Source organism: Taudactylus pleione, unplaced genomic scaffold, assembly GCF_031769625.1.
Source record: "Taudactylus pleione unplaced genomic scaffold, aTauple2 ptg000334l, whole genome shotgun sequence".
NCBI classification, from domain to species: domain Eukaryota; kingdom Metazoa; phylum Chordata; class Amphibia; order Anura; family Myobatrachidae; genus Taudactylus; species Taudactylus pleione.
In genome coordinates this window covers 4,871,195-4,894,440 of record NW_028284735.1, presented here as the reverse complement: position 1 = coordinate 4,894,440, position 23,246 = coordinate 4,871,195, and the positions used below count along the sequence as shown (strand labels likewise).

The following is a 23,246-nucleotide window of genomic DNA, read 5'->3' as shown; positions in this document are numbered from 1 at the left end:
GTAGCTGCTCCTAACTATCTTTCACACTGCACTTTTCTTACTATGGCGGTGCCCTGGGGCAGCTTAGCTGGGCTAGTTTGGGGTGTCCTGCACTCTGGATTTGAATCGTAGTATGTTAGGGACCTACCCTACAGAGGTTACCTGGATATGGTGGGTAGGCCCATAACCTTGGCCAAGATTATGCTAAAAACCTCTACTGATTGCAAAATTGTATTGCATTTATATATTATTAATAATTTGGAGTTGTGCACCTGAGATTTGTCTGTTTTTGTGCCAACATATTGCAAAAATCTGCATCAAAACACCCTCTTTGTGCATCCTGTAGAATGCACATATTTAGGAACACTCCACATTAAGTAACATTTAATTTTTATTAATTTCTCTGCTAAGAAAATATGTCCTTCATGTAATTTTCAGATGTCTAAGGGATTTAGTCCACAATCTTGAAGCATCTCTTTATGTTGCTGATGAATGACCCGAGCTTCATTTGTCCACTGCTGCCCAGCCACACTAAGCTTAGACAGTATCTGATCCAGGCAAGACTAGAAAAGAGAGACAAGAATCAGTGAGAAAGTACAGTACAAATAAAAATGGTTCTGTATGAGTCAAATACATAATTAATGTGCCATAGTGGAACAAAATTACAAACTCCACATCCTTATTTTGTGCTTTGCCACCCTAAAATCCTTATATTCCTTTAATATACTATTATATATATTATATATACTATTATAATAGGAAACATATGTCAATTTACCAAATAGAGCTTAATTAAATTACGCTGTAATGATCTAGCTGATTTATTTAGGCAGCAATAAAAAAATCTGTTATACAGGGAACCTGGTAAAAGTGGATAGTGTTTTTTTAAGTATTGAGGGCCTGATTCAGAGCTGAACGCTCTGACCAGAGCGCTCGCTCTGAATCAGGGCCCTCCTCCATGAAAATGGAGCGGCCTCCTGTCCGCTCGCATAGCTGTGGGTGACCACCCACAGCATATGCGAGCGGCCAAAAAAATGGTCGCGATGGTCTCTACCATCGCGACCATCGGACTTGCGACGGAGACCCTGCGGTAGGGTCTCCCTGCCACAAGCCCTGGAGTGATTTTGGCTCCATCAGAGCCAAAATCACTCCCACTGACATCACTAGTGATGTCAGTGGGGCCGGCTTCAGACGGTAGGCGTTCCCATGGGAACGCCTCCGTCTGGCCGCCACGCCCCCGGCAAGCCCACCAAAGGAGGCGTGCTGTCAATCAACATCGACAGCACGCCCCCTTTGGTGCGAGACACGGAGCGATGGAAAGCCCGTCGCTCTCCGGGTCTTGCGCATGCGCACGACGGAGCTCCCTCCGTCGTGCGCATGCGCAGTGGGGAACATCGACCCGCTTGTGAGCGTACTGCCGCTCATGAGCGGGTCTGAATGACCCCCTGAATCCAATTGGTATTGTATGACCAATGATTTTAGACTTGGTGCAATGCCTTTCAATAGTATAAGGAGTACATTTATCAGAGGCCAGTTTTCCCAGCAAGTTTGAAATTGCTGCACATTGCCTTCAGCCCTCTAGATTCATTGTTTAGCAGTTTGGAGGCTTTAAACTCAAATTGCTGATGATGTGTGGTGATTTCAAACCTCTAAATTGTTTGCAGTTTAAACCAAATCACATACAATTGATGTAAAGCTGCAGTCTTTCTAGGGGAGGAACCCTAAATATATATTAAGGCCCACTCACCTAGGGATGCCCAGGGTCAGTGCTAAGTACAGATGTGTCCCCATTCACCAGTGGTTGGGAACCTTTTTTCTGCTGAGGGCCATTTTGATATATATAACATTATTCGCAGGCCCGGTGCAGGCCACGCCCCCTTCCTGTAATGTCACATAGGGCGGGGCAACAATTTCCAGTGAATGCAGCAATGCCTGGAGCATCTGGAGGATGCTCCAGAGAGCTGTAAGGGCATCAGTGTAACCGTCTGAAGCATCCTATGGACGCTACAGGGCGCACTGCTGTGTAGATTCTGGCTGCAGTCTCATTCTAGGCAACCTGCTAGCCAGATGAGACTAGCAGAGAAAAGCTCAGAGGGCCAGACCAAATGATTCCGGGGGCCTAATATGGCTCCCGGGTAAAAGGTTCTCCATCCCTGCCATACACTATAGCTGCAGTTGCACCAAACAGTCCTTCTCGGTGCTCCAGGTACCATGCATCTTTTTTTCTCAAATGTACATCTTAAGGTGCCCACACACTGGATGACTCGCAAAAGATGCAATGTCGTCAATGATTTCCCTTGAACTCCCCGGGCAACTCACCAGCACTCCTGGACAGACAATATTTTGCTAAACTGTGCAATGTGACTAACGACCTATGGTGCGTCCTGATTTTCAGTGCATCATTGAGGAGAAGACAACCGACTCGCGGGACCGCACATCGGATCGTTACCGTCCCAGGAAGCTGCACAATTTGCACGGTTTTAAACGATGTATCGTTCTGATGCATTGTTTTCGTACAAATCGTGCCTAAAATCGTCCAGTGTGTGAGCATCTGTAGTCGTAATGCGATGCAGGGAAATCGCCTGAAAATCTAATGAAGCGGTTTCCCACATTCACTTGCAATTAAGATTCATTTTAGGGTGAAAACGAAGCGGAAAAGCTAAGTGCAGTAGCATGGGACCTGACGCCCCTGGGACTTTTGGATGCGCTGCAATAATAGGTATGAGGACATATCTGTACTAACAAACTGCACAAGTCTAAAGTCATTTACACAATTTTCCGTTATTTATGATGTGTTGGAGTAAGTTATTTGTAGATAAGTACTATATATAAGTATATAAGTGACAAGAATACATATATTTCCTAAATATATTATGGTAGAATGAAGCTAAATGGCATTGGTGAGCCACTGAATCTGCTCCAACAAGTTTAAAAAAAGTGGTGGGACCACACTTATCTGCGGATGAGAGGATACATCCCATGAGCGGCTGTGACTTCGAATGCAGGCCTAGAGGCCAGGCCCGTGGGCAATACCTGCCTGAAGCAGACAGGACTGAGAAGTTGTGCGCAGATTAGCTACCCTGGATAGTTAGGGCTGAAGAAGTGAGGTAGTGCCCTGAATGGGGGCTCTGTTGTTTCTTATTTTAGCTTACTGTATGTTGCCAATATTAAAGCACCATTTAGATTGTTTTAACCTGAACAAGCTGTATGGAGACAATTATTTGAGGCCCAAATACTGCACTTCTGGCAAACTACCCCAAGACATCACCTTATGGTTGAGGATTGGCTTGCAATTGAGATCTGCGCAGAAATATGTGGACTGCTGCAGCAGCTCAATGGAGACAACAGAACTCACCAACATGAAGCCTAGCGAGGTGGTGACTGACGAAAAGATTGTTGTGAAGTGTATTTTAAACAGAAATTTGAAGATGCAAAAAGGTGATGCAAAATTTTCTAGAAAGCAAATGTGTTAAATCACAATTGTTAAGAGGACACTTTTTTTCTTTGGATAGGAAAAAAATAAAATGTTGTTCCTGCAAATCAAAGCAAGTGTTTGTGAATTGATGCAGCAGTCAGAAAAAGGGTTTATACAGGAAAACCCAAGTGCATTTCTGCTGAAAACAAGTGTTTTATGCTGCCTTTTCAGAGTTGGGTGTGGTGCAGAGCAAGACACCATTTGCAAAGACAATTAAAGGTAGTGTGATACTGTAAAACAACAAAAGCTGTTCTGTATATACTGTGTGCAGATAGATGAGGAATAAAAAGCAACATGCTACTAGAAAAGGCAGGTTGCCTGCAAATGTTCAGTAGCAAGCTGGAGAGTTGCAAATCCATGACTGGAATCTACAGTTTTGAAAATAAAATATGTTGCAAGAAGGTGATTTAAAGTTTTTTGATGATAACTCTTATGTGTTGCAAAGTGATGTTCCAGAAAAACAGACATCTCATATGCAAAGGCAGAGTAAAACTAAAGGTGCATACACATGTAAAGATTTTCTGTCCAATCATCCAACTAGTTGATTGGTTGGAATGAAAATCTGGTAAGGTATGAAAGCAAATGGACAAAAACTGTTGTTTGAACAAATTGTTTAGATCAAACATTTAACAAACTTGTCTAACGACCATCTTCATCTGTTTTCTGGCATTTAGGAGCAAATTGCTGATCATTTACTCCCATACATTACCAGATTTTCCTTTCAACCAATCAACTAGTTGCATGGTTGGACAGAAAATCTTTACGTGTGTATGCAGCTTAACAATGTGTGTGATCAGTGTATGGTGCCGGGACTACCAGGAGAGGACTATGTCAGCATGGAACTAGGTCACATCAATAAAGTTTTGCATAAAAAACTTTTGTATCTTATGGAGCAGATAATACCCCTGTCACACTGCAATGATGGGTCGCACCCGGGATTTTGTACACGGGTCCATCCTGGGTGCTACCCGGCTGAGATCCCTTTCAGACTGGTGGCCCAACCTGGATTATTGCAGCAGAGCCGTAACTAGACTTTTTGGTGCCCTGTGCCCAAAAGAGCATTAGTGCCCCCCGTTTTTCAAATAGGGACATAAAGCATCCGAAAAAGGAGCATGGCCTCATGGGGAAGGACCAGGGAAGAGATAGGAGAGGCCAGGAGATGCTGGGGATAAAATAAGTGGAAGCTACAAGTGAGAATGATAATAAACAGAAAATTGACAGGCCTGAACAGCGCCCCTGCTCTGCTGTGCCATGGCACAAGTTGCACTACCCTAGTTACGGCCCTGCCCTCTTGTTTCTGCCTGTCACCTAACTCCCACCATGGCCTTGCTACCCCACCACAAAGCCCCATTACCTCTTGTCTCTGCCTGTCACCCCTAGGGCTGCCAAGAGAAATCCTGGGCCTGGGTTCAGCAACATCCTTGGAGGCCAACCCTGGAGGGGGTGTGACCACAGCAAGTTGGGCATGGCTTCACCTCTTTGAGGGTAGGTCTAGCATGTGAGAAGCACATACTCGCAGGAGCATGGCAGAGCACCCAGCAGCTGGGACAAAAGTATTCACTATTAGGATGGCGGGACAGTCCCATAATATTTGCATCTTTAACTGGATGTATTTAGATGCTATAATGTAACAGACTAAAATTAAAGTGCAACAACTTTATTTTGTACACTTCTCATAAATAGAATCTATTTTTTTTTAGGTGAATGAAGAACTTAACATAAGGTCATCTTAAAACACATCCATTCCGCAGCATATATCCTAACTCACTGCTCCACACACCTTGTTACATACTCAGGTTTCGGCTGTTTCCCCTCTTCCGGGTTCTCCTGTCCTGCAGCCTCACGTCCAGACTATTCCATTGGTACAACGTACTCACCAAACTGGGACAACGCTCACTGTTGCCAGGAGACCGGGATGCCGGACTGTGGCACCTGATACTGGCTGATGTTGTGCTCTTACCTGTAGATTATCCTCAATCACCTGCTTGCTTGCTCATTGGTTCCTTATCTTTTTTAAGCCTATTGGTCCAACGCCGGCTTGCTGGCTATAATGTGTCTATACGTGTCCTGCCAGTCGTGGTCCTGCTTGTCTGTGCCTGTTCTGCTGTGTTTCTAGGAACTCTAGTCTCCAACTCTCACTCCATCATCTAGAGTGTTTTTTTTATTTCTGCCTGCGGTGTTCCTGGGTTGTGCTGTGCCTGTGCCTCATGGTTGACATCTATTACCATCTCTTACCACCTCTGCTCTCAATGCCGCATCCTGGCTGTATAGCCGTACCTCGGCCCACAAGGCCGCACCTCAGCCTGTTACCACCTCAGCTCCCAAAGCCACATCCCGGATATCTAGCCGCTCCTCAACCTGTTACCACCTCAGCTCTCAAAGCTGCATCCCGGATATCTAGCCGCACCTCAGCCTGTTACCACTCGGCTCTCAAAGCCGCATCCCGGCTGTCTAGCCACTCCTCTGCTCACAAGGCCTCACCTCAGCCTGTTACCACCTCGGCTCTCAAAGCCGCACCTCGGCCCTCTAGGCTGCATCTCAATCTTTGCACCACCGGCTCACAAGCCGCACCTCGGCTCTCAAAACCACCTCTTATCCTGTTTCTATATCGGCTCTCAAAGTCACATCCAGGCAGTCATAGCTGCACCTCGGGCCTCAAGATCACCTCTTGGCTCTCTAGCAGCATCTCGACTATGCAAGCTCTACCTAGTAGACTTCATCAAGATTACCTCACCTTTCCAGTCCTTAAACAGTTGCATAACATCTAGTGGCCCTAGGATAACAATGTAAGCCTCTACATATCTTTAGTTAAGTCCAGGCGGCCACCTAAGTACCGGTGCACGTGTCCAATTATAAGGGTGGCTGTTACTGGTGATGACCTCGCCTTAGTGATTCTAGAGGTCTTACATGGTGAGTCCTAGGAGACCGTAACACTTCCTCACTATCTACCCCATCTGTGTCGCCCCTGTATGTATGCCCCGCCCTTTTAGAATGTAAACTCTTGTGAGCAGGGCCCTCATACCTCATGTGCTTCTCCTTCTCCTACTTATACCATCATGTACACCTAACTCCCCAGTTGGCACTTAACTCTAGGTTGCTGACGCCCTGCTGCTTGTGTTATGCAGCTATATTTATAAACCATGCCCTTGTCCTGCATTGTTTTGTACTGCTAATAACTGCATTTTTTGTGTGCCCATTTATTTACTATAAATGGGCACCTTGCAGAACCTTTGTGGCACCATATAAATAAAGGATAATAATAATAATACATGCAAAAGTGTTATTCTGGATTAGTCCACTGATGCCAAATATATATTTACATGAATCCCTTACATTAGGAATAATGCACAAATTGGTTGCAAAGTAGTAAGTTCACTTTAATAAACACTAGTACTAGGAATAATATCTCTGCTTCAGGATGAACCATGCGATTGGAACGGCATCCTGCAGCTAGTAGAAATGCTCTAGAGTTGACCGGATGCTCGGGGCAGGCACCCTGCCGCTTCCTAGAGCCGGCGACACTGCCCTTAGACACAATGTCATGACATTTGCAGGTTTAGGGAGCAGACACGGCACAGGGCGGTATAGAGCCCTGTTCTGGCCCTGTCTGCCAATGAGTTTGGATGTTGCTGGCAACAAAAAAGTACATGGGGCAGACTAGAGAGGGGAAAATAGGGAAGGGGAAATAATAGGGGTGGCTACTGGGGGCTGAAGAGAGAAGAGGAGTTGGAGAGAAGTGTGGCGAAAGTGAGTAGGAGAAAGAATGAAGGTAAACTGAGTACATGATTAAGTGATGTGAGAGATTTAAATGACCGCACCTGTGTGTACAGGGGTTGCAAGTCAACTTTTCAATGACGTATAAGGCTCAGATGTGTGGAAAGGCCATATACTGTAGGCCAAAGCCTCGGGTACAGAATGTTAACAATGCCGTGCTGAGCCTTATTTCACCATTTAAACACATTTTTCGTTTGGCAGTATACAATCACGAATAGCATAGAATAAAAACAAACAATGTACTCAGATTGTAAATTTGACACTAGGGGCCGTATTCAATCAGAGGCGAAAAGTTGGAAAACTTTTGCCTGTCTGACTTTCCGCCTCCTTCGCCTATTTCAGAGGCAGAAATTTTATGCACGCGTGCCCGCTTTTCTCCATATTCAATTTCTAAACGGGCGAAAATGGAAAGCAGCAAATGCAGAACAGGCGGAAAGTACTGTCAGAATTGGGGAAATCAGTCTGTACCCCCAAAAAAGATGCACTAACATAGGGAATCAATGTAGATGTGTACTAATAGCCCTAATAAAAGTGTTTGGGGTACTTAAATTGTTTAAAATGCTTCTTATTAACGTCTTTGCAAACGTGGTGAAGAATGGTATAAAGCAGTATTTTTTGGTGAATATAAGTAGTCCAGTCAAATGTGGGGTACAGGTTGAGTCTCCGATATCCAAAATACTTGGGACCAGGGACATTTTGGATAACGGAATATTCCGTATTTTGGAATATGTGCATATCATAATGAAATATCTTGGGAATGGGACCCAATATACACACAGAATGTATTTATGTGTTATATACACCTTATACACACAGGGCCTGATTCAGAGCCGGACGCTCTGACCAGAGCGCTTGCTCTGAATCAGGGCCCTCCTACCGAAACTTGGAGCGGCCTCTTGGATGCTCGCATAGCTGTGGGTTACCATCCACAGCTTATGCGAGCGTCCATGATGATGGTCGCGATGGTCAAGACCATCGCGACCATCGGGCTTGCGACGAGACCCTGCGGTAGGGTATCGGTGACAGCAAGCCCTGGAGTGATTTTGGCTCTATCAGAGCCAAAGTCACTCCTACTGACATCACTAGTGATGTCAGTGGGGCCGGACCCAGACGGTAGGCGTTCCCATGGGAATGCCTCCGTCTGGCAGCCACACCCCTGGCACGCCCACCAAAGGGGGCGTGCTGTCACTCACCATCGACAGCACGCCCCTTTGGTGCGAGACCCCGAGCAACGGCTTCCCCGTCGCTCGCCGGGTCTCGCGCATGCGCACTACGGAGCTCCCTCCGTCGTGCGCATGCGCATTTGGGTACCATGACCCGCTTGCGAGCGTCCTGCGCTCGCGAGCGAGTCAGAATGACACCCACAGCCTGCAGGTAATTTTATACATAATTTTCAATAATTTTGTGGCTCAAGCAAAGTTTGTGTACAGAAATGAAATTCATTTATGTTTCATATACACCTTATACACACATCCTGAAGGTAATTTTATACAATATTTTTAATAATTTGTGCCTTAGACAAAGTTTGTGTACACTGAACCATCAAAAATCAAAGGTTTCATTATCTCAGTCATGCCAAAATTATTCCGTATTTCGGAATATTTGGATATGGGAGACTCAACCTGTACTTGCAAATGGGTGCTAGCTTAATTTTATTTTTCTAAAGTGAATTTTTAAAAAGCGTCAAAAACGCACTTGCGGCAATCCTTAAAACACATGACCCATCCTTGCAGACCCCCAAGAAGTCTATTTCGCTAGTTTTCATGCTTGTCCCCCTACTTTTTACTTTTTCACCCCCAAAACGAAAGTACTTTTTTGGTGTGTTCTGAGGTAATTTGTTTTGCAGATTTGTCCTTTGGGAGGCTGTCCCAAGGGCTCTGAGTCATTTCCCCATGTTTGCACCCCAAAATAACGATTTTGCACTTTTTTCACCTGCTATTCATAGGAGATACTTTTCTGACTATTACAATGCATTGACTTTCCGCTTAGGCAGAATCGTCCTGGAATTGAATATAGAGATACTTTGAAAACAGGCGGAAAGTCCGAATCCGCGGAAACTTATCTCCAAACGTCACTCTTCGCCTCTAATTGAATTCAGCCCTAGGCATCAAAGTAGGAGACAGTACAATACAAGATGAGATAATAGATACACTAAGCCAAATATCAAAGATATTCAAGGATGAAGACCAAATTGAGGTGCATCAGTCTCCAGTCTTATGGGCGAGTATAACCAAGTTATTTGGTAACAGAAGGGCCCGTATGGATTTCCATAGATAGGACAAATCTAAATGTCGAGGATTCCATTTTAGTGTGACTAGTGGTGCTGTTATGGTACACCTACTTATATTCCCAAATATAATGTGGCTCACCCCTCACAGTGGCTCTCCTCTGCTCCTGCTATGGCGTGGTTATGGCATCCAGGCCAGCAGGGCCCCCAAATACATGGGTGCTTAGCACAAAGTACCTGATGAAGGGGACACATATGGACAACAGGTGCAGTGCAATAAACAAATGGGGACTCCGGGTTCGAAGTTCATTGCACCTCATCTCAATCCTCATGGGAGACTCTTAAAGTGCGGCACATCCCATTACACAGGGACCCTCTCTCCTTCCGTCACCCAGCACACATCTTTAGGCATACAATCATCCAATATATACTGCCCATAGGCAAACGCAGGGGTGGTTTCCGTCTGCCTGGAAACCCCCCACCCCAGCCCACACCATGACCACAATAGAAATAGTAAGGTAATTTTACTTGTGCTGCATGTTCTTCAAAGTATCACAAATGAAATAATTAGCACCACCTGTGGATCTTTTAACATGTATCAGTCAGTAATAAATAACCTGTGCACCAACTAGGAGATGTGGAAAACATTAACTGTTAGGGAAATGCTGCTATAGAGCCCAATATGTACATATTAGGGGTGTGCACCGGCCACTTTTCGTGTTTTGTGTTTTGGTTTTGGATCTGGATCTTTCTTCGTGTTTTGGATCTGGATTGGTTTTGCCAAAACCACCCTTCCGTGTTTTGGGTTCCGGGTTTTGTGTTTTGGATCTGTATTTTTTTTTTAAAAAGCATAAAAACAGCTAAAATCACAGAATGTGTTGATTTTTCTGCTCCTATGCTATTACTAACCTCAAAAACCTTATTTTCCACTAATTTCCAGTCTATTCTGAACACCTCACAATAGTGTTTTTATGTCCAAAAGGTTGCACCGAGGTAGATGGATGACTATGCTAAGCGACACGAGTGGGCGGCACAAACACGTGGCCCATCTAGGAGTGACACTGCAGTGGCAGACAGGATGGCAGTTTGAAAAACTAGGCCGCAAACAGTACACAATTCAAAGAAAAAAAAGAGGTGCAAGATGGAATTGTCCTTGGGCCCTCCCACCCACCCTTATGTTGTATAAACAGGACACTTTAACAAACCAATCAATTCAGCGCCAGGGTCTGCCACACGACTGTGGCTGAAATGATTGGTTCGTTTGGGCCCCCACAAAACAAGCTGGCAATTAATCTGTCCCTGCACAAACTGGCTCTACGGAGGCAAGATGTCGTCCTCATCCTCATCCACCGATTCCTCACCCTCTTCAGTGTTGTGTACATCCTCATCCTCACAGAGTATTAACTCGTCCCCACTGGAATCCACCACCACAGGTCCCTCTGTACGTTCTGGAGGCTGGTCTCCCTGGAAGAGTTGATAATTCATTTTTATGAACATCATCTTCTCCACATTTTGTGGAAGCAACCTCCTACGCCATTCGCTGACAAGGTTCCTGGCTGCACTAAACACTCTTTCGGAGTACACACTGGAGGGCGGGCAACTCAGGTAAAATAGAGCCAGTATGTACAGGGGCCTCCAAATTGCCTCTATTTCCTGCCAGTACAGGTACGGACTGTCTGACATGCCTACTTGGATGCTGTCACCGATGTAATCCTCCACCATTCTGTCAATGGTGACAGTATCATATGCAGTGACAGTAGAAATGTCAGAAATTGTTGCCAGGTCCTTCAGTCCGGACCGGATGTCCAAACTTGGTCCTGCCTGCCCTGCATCACCGCCAGCGGGTTGCTTAGGATACCTAAGTTTTTTCATGGCAGCCCCAGTTGCGGGAGAAAATGAAGAAGGAGCTGTTGACGTGTCACGTTCCGCTTCAGCTGACAGTGTTTTCACCAGCAGGTCATTGCACCTCTGCAGGCTTGTGTCGGCCGGAAAGAGAGACACCACATAGGCTTTAAACCTAGGATCAAGCACGGTGGCCAACATGTAGTGGTCTGATTTCAACAGATTGACCACCCTGGAATCCTGGCAAAGCGAAAGAAGGGCTTCATCCACAAGTCCCACATGCCGAGCGGAATCGCTCTGTCTTAGCTCCTCCTTCACTTTCTCCAGCTGCTTCTGCAAAAACCTGATGAGGGGAATGACCTGACTCAAGCTGGCAGTGTCTGAACTGACTTCACGTGTGGCAATTTCGAAGGGCTGGAGAACCTTGCACTATACGGAAATCATTCTCCACTGTGCTTGAGTCAGGTGCATACCCCCTCCTTTGCCTATGTCATAGGTGGATGTATAGGCTTGAATGGCCTTTTGCTGCTCCTCCATCCTCTGAAGCATATAGAGGGTTGAGTTCCACCGCGTCACAACCTCTTGCTTCAGATGATGGCGGGGCAGGTTCAAGAGTGTTTGCTGGCGCTCCAGTCTTCGGCACGCAGTCGCTGAATGGAGAAAGTGGCCAGAAATTTTTCGGGCCACCCAAAGCGTCTCCTGCATGTCCCTGTCGCTTTTCAGAAAATTCTGCACCACCAAGTTTATTGTGAGAGCAAAACATGGGACGTGCTGGAATTTGCCCAGATGTAATGCCCGCACAATATTGGCGGCGTTGTCAGATATCACAAATCCCCATGAGAGTCTAAGTGGGGTAAGCCACTGGGCAATGATTTCCCTCAGTTTCTCTAAGAGGTTGTCGGCGGTGTGCCTCTTACTGAAACCGGTGATACACAGCGTAGCCTGCCTTGGAACGAGCTGGCGTTTCTGAGATGCTGCTACTGGTGACGCTGCTGCTGTTGCTGCGTAAGGTGATACATCTACCCAGTGGGCTGTCACAGTCATATAGTCCTTAGTCTGCCCTGTTCCACTTGTCCACATGTCCGTGGTTAAGTGGACATTGGGTACAACCGCATTTTTTAGGACACTGAGGACACTTTTGTTGACGTTTCTGTACAGTCTCGGTATCGCCTGCCTAGTGAAGTGGAATCTACACGGGATTTGGAACCGGGGACACACTACCTCCATCAATTGTCTAAATCCCACTGCACTAATGGCGGATACCAGACGCACGTTTAACACCAACACAGCAGTCAAGGCCTCAGTTATACGTTTTGCTTCAGGATGACTGCTGTCGTACTTAAAGGACTGTTGGAGGGTCAATTGTTTAGTAAAAGTAGTGGTGTTCCTACTTCCTCTCTGGGATGATGAACGACTCCCAGCAGCAGCAACAGCAGGAGGCGTAGCAATGCAGGATCCTCCGGAGGAATCCCGGATAGGAGAGTCAGTCATGCCAGTGACATGGCCTGCAGGACTACTTCCGATCCTGACTAAGGAGGAAATTGACGAGGAGGGAGTTGACGGTGTGGTTTGCAGGCTCTTGGATACAACAGGACAACGGGATTTAGGTGTCCCTGGACTGCTTACGGTCTTAGCCAAAGTTTCTGAACTTGACAGTAACTTATTATGAACGCGCGGCAGGTGCCGTATAAGGGAGGATGTTCCTAGGTGGGTAACGTCCCTACCCCTACTTATTCCACGTTTACATATGGTACATATGGCAAGACAGTTGTTGTCCGGATTTGGATAGAAATATTGCCAGACCAAAGAGGTGGAATGTTTGGTCTTCTGCCCAGGCATGACCGTGATGGGCTTTTTCATCCCACGGACAACAACTGTCTCCCCCGGAGCCTGATTTAAACAAACCACATCACCATCAGAATACTCCTCGCCAACTTCCTCCTCAGCGCCAGCTACACCAGTATCCTCATCCTGTTGTACTTCAACAGTGACATCTTCAATTTGCATATCAGCAAGTGGACTGTGGGTGCTCCTTTCAGCACTTGCAGGGGGCGTACAAATGGTGGAAAGAGCCACCTCTTCCCGTCCAGTGCTGGGAAGGTCAGGCATCGCAACCGCCACCACACTTGGAGATCCATTCTTGGGGATTTGTGATATCTTCTTAGAACGCACAGTTCTTTGCTGTGCTTTTGCCAGCTTAACTCGTTTGATTTTTTTAGCGGGAGGAGGGCTTCCATCGTCATGTGAAGCTGAACCACTAGTCATGAACATACTAGTCATACTAGTATGACACACACTAGTCATAGGGAAAGACCTTAGCCGTTCCTTGCCACTCCGTGTCATAAATGGCATATTGGCAAGTTTACGTTTCTCTTCAGATGATTTAAATGTTTTTTTTAAGGTCATTTTCCTGAACTTTGCCATTTGGGATTGTAGGTGGCTTCTACTATGACATTGGGCATTGGCCTTGGCAGACGACGTTGATGGCATGTTATCGTCTATGTCATGACTAGTGGGAGCAGCTTCAGCACTAGGAGGAAGTGGTTCTTGATCTTTCTCTATTTTATTTTTATCGGAGAAAGTTTGGTCCTCCATTTATGTTATATCGATTTGATATATACGTGCGGCTAAGGCGCACACAAACACAGAATATATTTTTTTATTTTTGCTGGAGAGTAGTGCAATTTGTGGGTTACACCACCCTTTATGAAATGAGCCAGCCGGCCCTTTACTTATGGGACACAGGCGCACGCTTGGCGCTGCTCCTTTGTTGATGCACGTGCGGCTACTGCGCACACAATTCACAAACACAGAAAATATTTTTTGATTTTGTTTGGAGTGTACTTTGGGGGTTACAGCACCCTTTAACGGTCAAGCCAGCCGGCCCTTTACTTATGACACAGGCGCATGCTTGGCGCTGCTCCTTTGTTGATGCACGTGCGGCTACTGCGCACACATTCACAAACACAGAAAATATTTTTTTATTTTGTTTGGAGTGTACTTTGGGGGTTACAGCACCCTTTAACGGTCAAGCCAGCCGGCCCTTTACTTATGACACAGGCGCACGCTTGGCACTAATTTGTTGATGCACGTGCCGCTACTGCGCACACAATTCACAAACACAAAAAATATTTTTTTATTTGGTTTGGAGTGTACTTTGGGGGTTACAGCACCCTTTAATGGTCAAGCCAGCCGGCCCTTTACTTATGACACAGGCGCACGCTTGGCACTACTTTGTTGATGCACGTGCGGCTACTGCGCACACAAATCACAAACACAGAAAATATTTTTTTTTTTGGTTTGGACTGGAGTGTACTTTGGGGGTTACAGCACCCTTTAACGGTCAAGCCAGCCGGCCCTTCACTTATGACACAGGCGCACGCTTGGCACTACTTTGTTGATGCACGTGCGGCTACTGCGCACACAATTCACAAACACAGAAAATATTTTTTTATTTGGTTTGGAGTGTACTTTGGGGGTTACAGCACCCTTTAACGGTCAAGCCAGCCGGCCCTTTACTTATGACACAGGCGCACGTTTGGCACTACTTTGTTGATGCACGTGCAGCTACTGCGCACAAAATTCAAAAACACAGAAAATATTTTTTTATTTGGTTTGGAGTGTACTTTGGGGGTTACAGCACCCTTTAACGGTCAAGCCAGCCGGCCCTTTACTTATGACACAGGCGCACGCTTGGCACTACTTTGTTGATGCACGTGCGGCTACTGCACACACAATTCACAAACACAGAAAATATTTTTTTTTTTGGTTTGGACTTGAGTGTACTTTGGGGGTTACAGCACCTTTTAACGGTCAAGCCAGCCGGCCCTTTACTTATGACACAGGCGCACGCTTGGCACTACTTTGTTGATGCACGTGCGGCTACTGCGCACACAATTCACAAACACAAAAAATATTTTTTTATTTGGTTTGGAGTGTACTTTGGGGGTTACAGCACCCTTTAATGGTCAAGCCAGCCGGCCCTTTACTTATGACACAGGCGCACGCTTGGCACTACTTTGTTGATGCACGTGCGGCTACTGCAGGGACCTTTTATCTGACGTGTTGCAGATCATTAACCCTTACAATGCTGGGCTTATCTACTTCAACACATGGTTAATCAGGACTCTTCAATGGGTCTCCCCTCTAGCCACTCTACCATCTTGCAATGACCCCTCCCTCAATATGGGTCACTTCTCAGAGGCCTATTAACCAGGGATACAGCATTATACATTATTATTATTATCATTTATTTATATGGTGCCACAAATGTTCCGCAGCGCCTTACAAAGTACATAAACAAGTTGTAGGCAAGCGACTTACAGAACAATACAATACAGGACCAGGACATGGATAATATATATTGCTAATTAGCGACCATAACACCCAGATAAGCAACAGAGCATAAGCAACCAATGTGTTAGGTGCCCTAGTGGTGAGTAAGAAGTAGATGAAACTAAAGTAGGGAGAAGCACAAGAGGGTAGACGGCCCTGCTCGTAAGAGCTTACATTCTAAAAGGGAGGGGAAAACAAACATGGGTGACACAGGGGTAGATGGGGAGGAAGGAGCATGTATCAGGGAGTTAGAATGATAGCTGGAAGGCTTTGATGAAGTAGTGGGTCTTGAGAGCCCGTTTGAAGGATTGCAAAGAGGTGGATAGTCTGATGGGGAGTGGGAGAGAGTTCCAGAGGTGGGGAGCAGAGCGGGCAAAATCTTGGAGGTGGGAGTGGGAGGAAGCAATCAGCTGGCATGAGAGGCGGCGTGCATTAGTTGAACGAAGATAGCGGAGAGGAGAGTGAAGGGAGACAAGATCCGAGATGTATATGGGGGAAGATTGGGAGGGCTTGTAAGCGAGTGTGAGAACCTTAAATTGGGTTCTAAAAGGGAAGGGGAGCCAGTGGAGGGCTTGTAGGAGAGGGGAGGCAGATGTAGAGCGTTTGGAGAGGAAGATAAGCCGTACAGCAGCATTAAGGATAGACTTTAGAGGAGAGAGATGGGGAGGCCAGATAGGAGGAGGTTACAGTAGTCCAATCTGGAAATGACCAGTGAGTGTATGATGGTTTTTGTAGCATCCTGGGTGAGATAGGGTCTGATCTTAGAAATATTCTTGAGATGGAAGCGAGAGGTTCTGGATATGTGGTTGGAATATGAGGGATGAGTCCAGGATAACTCCAAGACAGCACACCTTGGGACTAGATGAGATAGTTATTCCATCAATTGATAAAGAAATAGTGGGAAGTGAGGTTATGTGGGAGGGTCGGAAGACAATCAGCTCTGTCTTAGACATATTAAGTTTAAGAAATCGCTGGAACATCCAGGAAGAGATAGCAGAGAGACAGTTCACATGGACCCATCAATGGTAGCCATCCATGGACACTCCAACGATGGCCATCCCTATGGTATGGACGCTGGTCCCAATGTCACACTGCAGCCGTGGACGTGACGCAATTGTACCCGCCATGAGGCTACACTCCCTTGCTAACCCGCATCACTGCTTCTCTCCGTCCTGCCTTCCAGGTGACTGACAGCTGATGTCACCAGGAGGCGGAGCTTAAGTACGGCGACTGAGGGAGGTAGTGGTTAATTCCGGGGGCTGGGCTTAAATCCAGCACATATGGCAGGCAGTTGATTATGGACTCTGAAGATCCACATAATGTTGGCAATAAATAAGACTATCTGTCCTGGGATTTTGAATTTAAGGACAAACTGATATCACTGAATTAGAATAAAAAGCACTAATGCTGAAATATGAGACAACAGATTCTTCTTTGCTCTATGTCAGGGATGGGGAACCTTTTTTCTGCCGAAGGCCATTTTGATATATATAACATTATTCGTGGGCCCGGTGCAGGCCATGCCCCCTCCGCTTGACGTCACATGGGGCAGAGCAACAATTGCCAGTGATTACAGCAATGCCCGGAGCATCCTGAGGATGCTCGGGGGAACTGTAAGGGCAGCTGTGTGACCATCTGAAGCGTCCTACTGACACTCCAGGTGGCACTGCTGCATAGATTCTGGCTGCAGTGTGCCATTCTAGGCAGAGGGCCAGACCAAATGATTCTGAGGGCCTTATCGGCCCCTGGGCAGGAGGTTCCCCATCCCTGCTCTATGTGATTAGGATGCCATCTTAGAGTCAACCACATGGTGGCAGCAAGAGTACACTTATACAATACAGTTGTTCCGATATTCAAAGCATAGAAGTGGATGACTAATTGAAATGCCTCTTGGACAGATTTTTGATACTGCTAGAACGTAAGAATATACCAGTAAAGAGCGGTGAATCACAGTTAAAGCTACAAATATTGAACGCCCCTATATGACAGGCTAGACAACTGTCCAAGGCGAAGTCCTGATCTAGAATTATGTGTAAGGCACACAGTGAGTCAGTAGGCAACAATGAAATAAGATACTGAGACGTATTCCACTCACTCTGGTGTCCGCATATTGACATCCTCCTAATTCTATATAGCTTCATGGAAGGAAAAATAATATATACTAATGATATTAATGTTTTGTCAACCCTACAGTAATTTATGATACTAGAATATGGAATCTAAATGAGGGGTAATATTTGAACGTATTACATTACAATAACTAAATATATAGGGCTATAAATATACAATGTCAGTTTGTACTATCTGTCCTACCTGAATATGGAATATGGGATTGCATGTTATAGTACATAGTGTTAATGAGTAAATATATAGGGCCAAATGTAATAGGGTGAGAGTTTAGAAAAGTGAGAGTTTCTGACACTTTTTAAACTTTACCAATGTAATAGAGTCCAAAAACAAAGTAACAGAGGGAACTTGCATGTTTTTTTAGACTTAAAAAACTCACGATTTAAAATCTCATTCAGATGTTTTCCCATTTTGAAGATAAAACTCAACCAATGCGAGAGATTACTGCTAAACTCTCACATTTTCTAAACTCTCACCCTATTACATTTGGCCCATAGTGTCTCTACAGAAATATTGGGATCCTTTAGATTCCTATTATATTATCAATATGATTATTGGAGACATTGTGCAGAATGTATGAAGCAGCGGCTTCTGTAAGCCGCTGCTTCCCGGCGGGTTGCAGGTGAATATTTTAAACGGCACTCGGAGTCAGTGTAAACTAAGCATGCCAGGCTTTACACTGACTCCGGGTGCCGTTTTAAATATGTACCTGCAACCCGCCAGGAAGCAGCGGCTTACAGAAACCGCTGCTTCGTAAATTCTGCCCATTCAGTGGAAAGTATATTTTCAACAGATAAGACTACTGAACCACAATATAAAATAATTCATCCTGCATACATTTGAATATTTGAGGATTCATAAAAGAGCAACATGATTCTACAGTCACAATTTTAATTCACTATTGAATTTAGTGTAATTTTATGACATTTGTGTCGTGTGGTTTAGTCACAATTTAATTTGAGATTATGGGCCTGATCCACTACAGATCGCAACTGCGATTGCAATAGCGATTACGCACGCAGTCACGCTGCAATAATATGCTAATACATTGTGATCGCTATGCCGCCGCAGCGCTACATAAGGACGCCCACTATACCTTACACACATCCGTACTGTTTAGTAAGACTGCAATACCATCGGTACAATCGAGTACCATCACAGCCTGACGCACAGTTACACAAGCTCTGACCTTACTCCGGAATTGATAACCTCAAAGTACTCAGGCTGTGTATGGCATCACAATGGATAATTTATGCACGCCCCTGCAACAGCTTTCAAACGCACTGGCACCTCTGCGTTTCGCCGACCACCCCCGTCACCACCCACAAATGGCACTTTCTGTCAATCACTCTGTGATGGATCTGCGTAGTGACTGCGATCGCAGTCCCGAACTCAGTGGCCGGTTCGCGCATGCGTACTTCGATGCATACACAGAAGGCAACAATCATCCGGTTGCGTGCATAATTGCAGTTGCGATCGGCAGTGAATCAGGCCCACTGTTCACTGTTATCATCATTTCTTATATTTTGCCTGGAATAATATTAATATATGCAATAAAAGCTTTATATGTAAATAGTTTTACTGATAACCCTATATAGAATTTAAAATTCCTATAATCTGTGAGTGCCCTTAATAAAAATACTTGTTCTCTATTGTTGTGTTGTCCTTATTTGGTGCATCTCCCCATAGAATAGAACTCATTAGTTAGGGAAAAAGATTAATATAATTGAAGTTCCTGTGCAGATAGTTTTTTATTTTTGGATACGTCCAAGATTTGGGGAAGGGAGGGCGGTAATATGGTGCCCCATGCGGATAGCAGATCCTTAATGTAAAGTAAACTGCACTTCAACTCTTGCCTGAGTAATCGCTGTGTGGGAGTTGGGCCTAGGTATTTAATGCTGCTGGTACCCAGCTGGAAAGTAGGATGAGGCTGTCAATCCCTTGTTGAGAATTTACAAGCACTGCGTCCAGTATTCCTGGTGCTGTAGTCTCACAGTAAGTCATTCTCACATTCTGTACATGTCAACATTCAGGGCCTGATTCAGTACTGAACGCAAGTGCAACTGCGGACGCAGACTGATTGATTGTTTGCCATTGCGCATGCATATAAGCCGTACTGTGCGTGTGCAGCGATTGCACTGTGACAACGGACACACAAAGGAATCCATCACAAAGTGAGTGACAGGCTGATAGTGTTTGGGGTTGGTGACGAGGGGGTGGTTGGGAGAACACAGGCGTGTCTGTCAGTTTGAACGTAATTCCCTTGGTAAATGCATAAATTAGCCACTGTCATTGCATACGCAGCATGAGAGCTCTCTGCATGCAAAGAGACTTGCAGTCTCTGCGGCTGGTCAAACCTGTTGTAAATGCTGCGTGACTGGCCGATGCGCGCCGATGGTACCAATGTTTACGCAGAAAGCGACATTGGATGGATGTGAAAAATCAGTAGTGGCTGGCTGAGCTTTGGTAAGCATTAGCATATTTTCGCAGCTGCGTTCCGTGCAAATTCGCAGCTGCCATTGCCATTACGATTGGAATTGAATCAGGCCCTCAGACCAGCTCGACAGTTTGGTGTCGACATTTCGAATGTGGACATTTTGAATGCATACCTATTAGATGAACAGACAGTCGAGAGCTTTTAATCTATATAATAAGTGAGAAAGCCTGTCTGTCTGTCCTAAATGCACGGCCAGAGTTTTGGACCTAGCCCCACCAAATTTTGCATGGTGGTGTAGTTTGATAAGGATTAGGTTTTTGCCTAGGACCACACATTGTCACACAATCCCTAAAAATGGGGACACTCTTAGGTTGCATACACGCGGGACGATCGTCAACGATAGTGATATCGTTGAACGATTTCCCGGGTGTGCAGGATGATCGATATCGATCATCCAGCACACCATCAACCCACCAATGATGGCCAACAACCCACGATCAACGATCGCGGGTCCCTGTAGTAACCTGATCAATATCGACCAGGTTGGCCTGCATGCACGGGCGATAGACAATATCGTTATCGTCCATACGTGCCCGCGCATCGCAGGTCGTTGGTGGGTTGGAGGCACAGAAAAATGCACGATATGAACGATAACGATATGATCGATATCGTTATCATTCATATCGTGCATTTTAATTGTACCATGTGTGTACAAGGGTGGTCCTTAAAAAATAAATGTCCAAAGATCTGAAGGCTTACCCCTGGATGTGATGTATGTATGGTAGTAATACCCTATGTAAAGTTTCATAAGGATTGCAAAGGTTTAGGCTTACCCCTGGATGTTATGTATGTATGGTAGTAATACCCTATGTAAAGTTTCATAAGGATTGCAAAGGTTTTACCGGTGTCACATGGAGTTTGAAATTTTAGCAATATGATTCATTATTACTGTTGCAGGTCACTTGACGTTGTAGCTGTACAGACTGTATTCTTGCAGTGAAAGGTGATTTTTTTTCAGTTTTTAATGGTAGTATTTCTTTTTCAGGTACTGTTGAATTGATGAAAAAGATGTCTGGTGGTGCTGTAACACGTACTGACACTGATATCTGGCTTGTTGGTCAACAACTTGAAGTGATGACAGGAAAAAAGCTGCCGTCTAATGGTGATGTTCTTTAACGTTTATTCTCTCTCATCAGAACAAAGGACAACAAGGAACAAGGAAGCCTCACGAATTGTCCTGGATGAGTTGAAACCTTTCTGGGAGAAAGCCAGAATTCCTATTATAGCAGACTACAATGCAGTATACAATGCATATCGTAATCTTCTGAAAGGCAGATCACGCAGATCTGATCCACAGATCCGCAAGGAAAATGTTTTTAAGGAGAAGTTACAGGATCTTTTTGACATTGTATTTTTGTATTATCATGTACGGTACGCAGCAATTGCTCTTTTCAATGTCAATGTGACACCTGTAAATATTATTGAAATAAAGTCAAATTATGCACTGAAGGCTTATTTTTCATGTACTTCAATATAAGGTGGTAAGACTTCAACATATTTGAAAAATGCAAAACAAGGTACTCCACCTTAGTGTGCACACACCATTAAATTACATTAGGTTCCGGCTGGCTCCAGTGCAAATTGGCAGTCTGCCAAAAACCTGTGTGAGAGCTATAAATGTATCCTTTTAATCTCACAGGCTGAGAAAACTTTATGACTCATGCATGTTCATATTAAATCCAGAGTTAGTCCTTTTTAAAGTGACCATATGTATAATACCCCTTTTATACCAAAGTCCTGGTTCTGAACAGACCCGAGACAGACTCCCTTTTACACTGCGGCGCCGACCTGGCACCGTTCACACCAGCACTGACCCGGCTCTCCGGCGCAGGTGCGCAGCACTTCTTACCCTCCCTACCCCTCCACGATCCCCTTACCTTACTCCGAAGAAGTCCGGAGGCAGGGAGGCCGGGTGGGGTGCGCTGCTCCGTTCTGGTCGGCCCAGCAGTGGACGCTTGGAGATGATGTAATCTCCAAGCGCCACTGAAGCCGGCCAATCGGGCGGCATGTGGTGCGACCCGGGTCATCGTGACCTGCGTTGTGCCGTTTACACTGCAGGGTGACACGGGAATGACCTGTGCTCAACCCTGCAAGCTAGCCGGGTCAGATGCCCGGGTCACTGGACCCGGCTCGGTCTGTTTACATCGACAAAAATCCTGGGTTGATGTGCGTTCACGTGCATCAACCCGGGATTTTTAAGTTGGTGCAAAAGGGGTATTAGTCAGCCCTCTATGTTTACAGGCAAGGGCGTAACTAGAACTTTGGGGGTAACATAGCAAGATCTAAAAATGCCCCCGCAGAGGTAAAAAAACACATACATTTGCCCCCACACAGAGCCCATTAAGGTTATGCCACACAGAGCATATGCAGGTTATGCCACACGGAATGGGTATGAAATACCGGTGGCTAAACGGTTCAAATTCCGACAGGAGAAGCCCGACAGGACAAGATGCCAACTAGCGCTGGTAAGTACCCTAACCCTCTCCTCTCCCCCCTCTAGTGGTGCCTAACCCTAAAAGTCCCGGGGTGGTGCCGAACCCTAAGTCCCCCTCAGGGGTGCCTAAACCTAAGCCCCCCTTCCCGCACCCCTAAACCTAACCCTCACGGGGGGGCCTGACCCTAACCTCTCCCGATTGGCGTCTAACCCTAACCCCCTCTTCCCCTATCCTAACCTTAAATTTTCCCGGGGGGGTGCCTAACCCTAAGTCCGCCCGGGAGTCCCTAAACCTAACCCTCCCATGGTTAAGTGCTAAGACGCCCGGACTTACCTCATTCGGTTCAGCGTCTGTTTGTCTTCTGGCATTGGAATTAAGATAGGCGTCGGTATTTCTATGCCTATCTTAAGTCCCCCCGTCGGGCTGTAGCAGTCGGAATATAGACCGGCGCCATTTAGTCCGCCGGTCTATTAACTACATCCCATGCCACACAGTAGTACTCCACAGGAGCCGCCACTGCTGATTGGCTGCCGTTCCGCAAGCTCTGATTGCCTC

At 45.7% G+C, this 23,246-nt stretch overlaps 1 protein-coding gene across 2 annotated transcripts in view; it reads right to left on the bottom strand.

Moving 5' to 3' along the window:
- Positions 1-357: 357 nt before the first annotated feature.
- DRC12 (dynein regulatory complex subunit 12 homolog) overlaps positions 358-23,246 on the bottom strand; it is a 136,058-nt gene continuing 113,169 nt past the window's right edge. For both annotated transcript variants that reach the window (XM_088443802.1, XM_088443803.1), the window contains exon 7: positions 358-542. In XM_088443802.1, the coding sequence (XP_088299928.1) occupies positions 414-542 (129 nt within the window). In that variant the 3' untranslated portion in view covers positions 358-413. The remainder of the gene's footprint in view (positions 543-23,246) is intronic.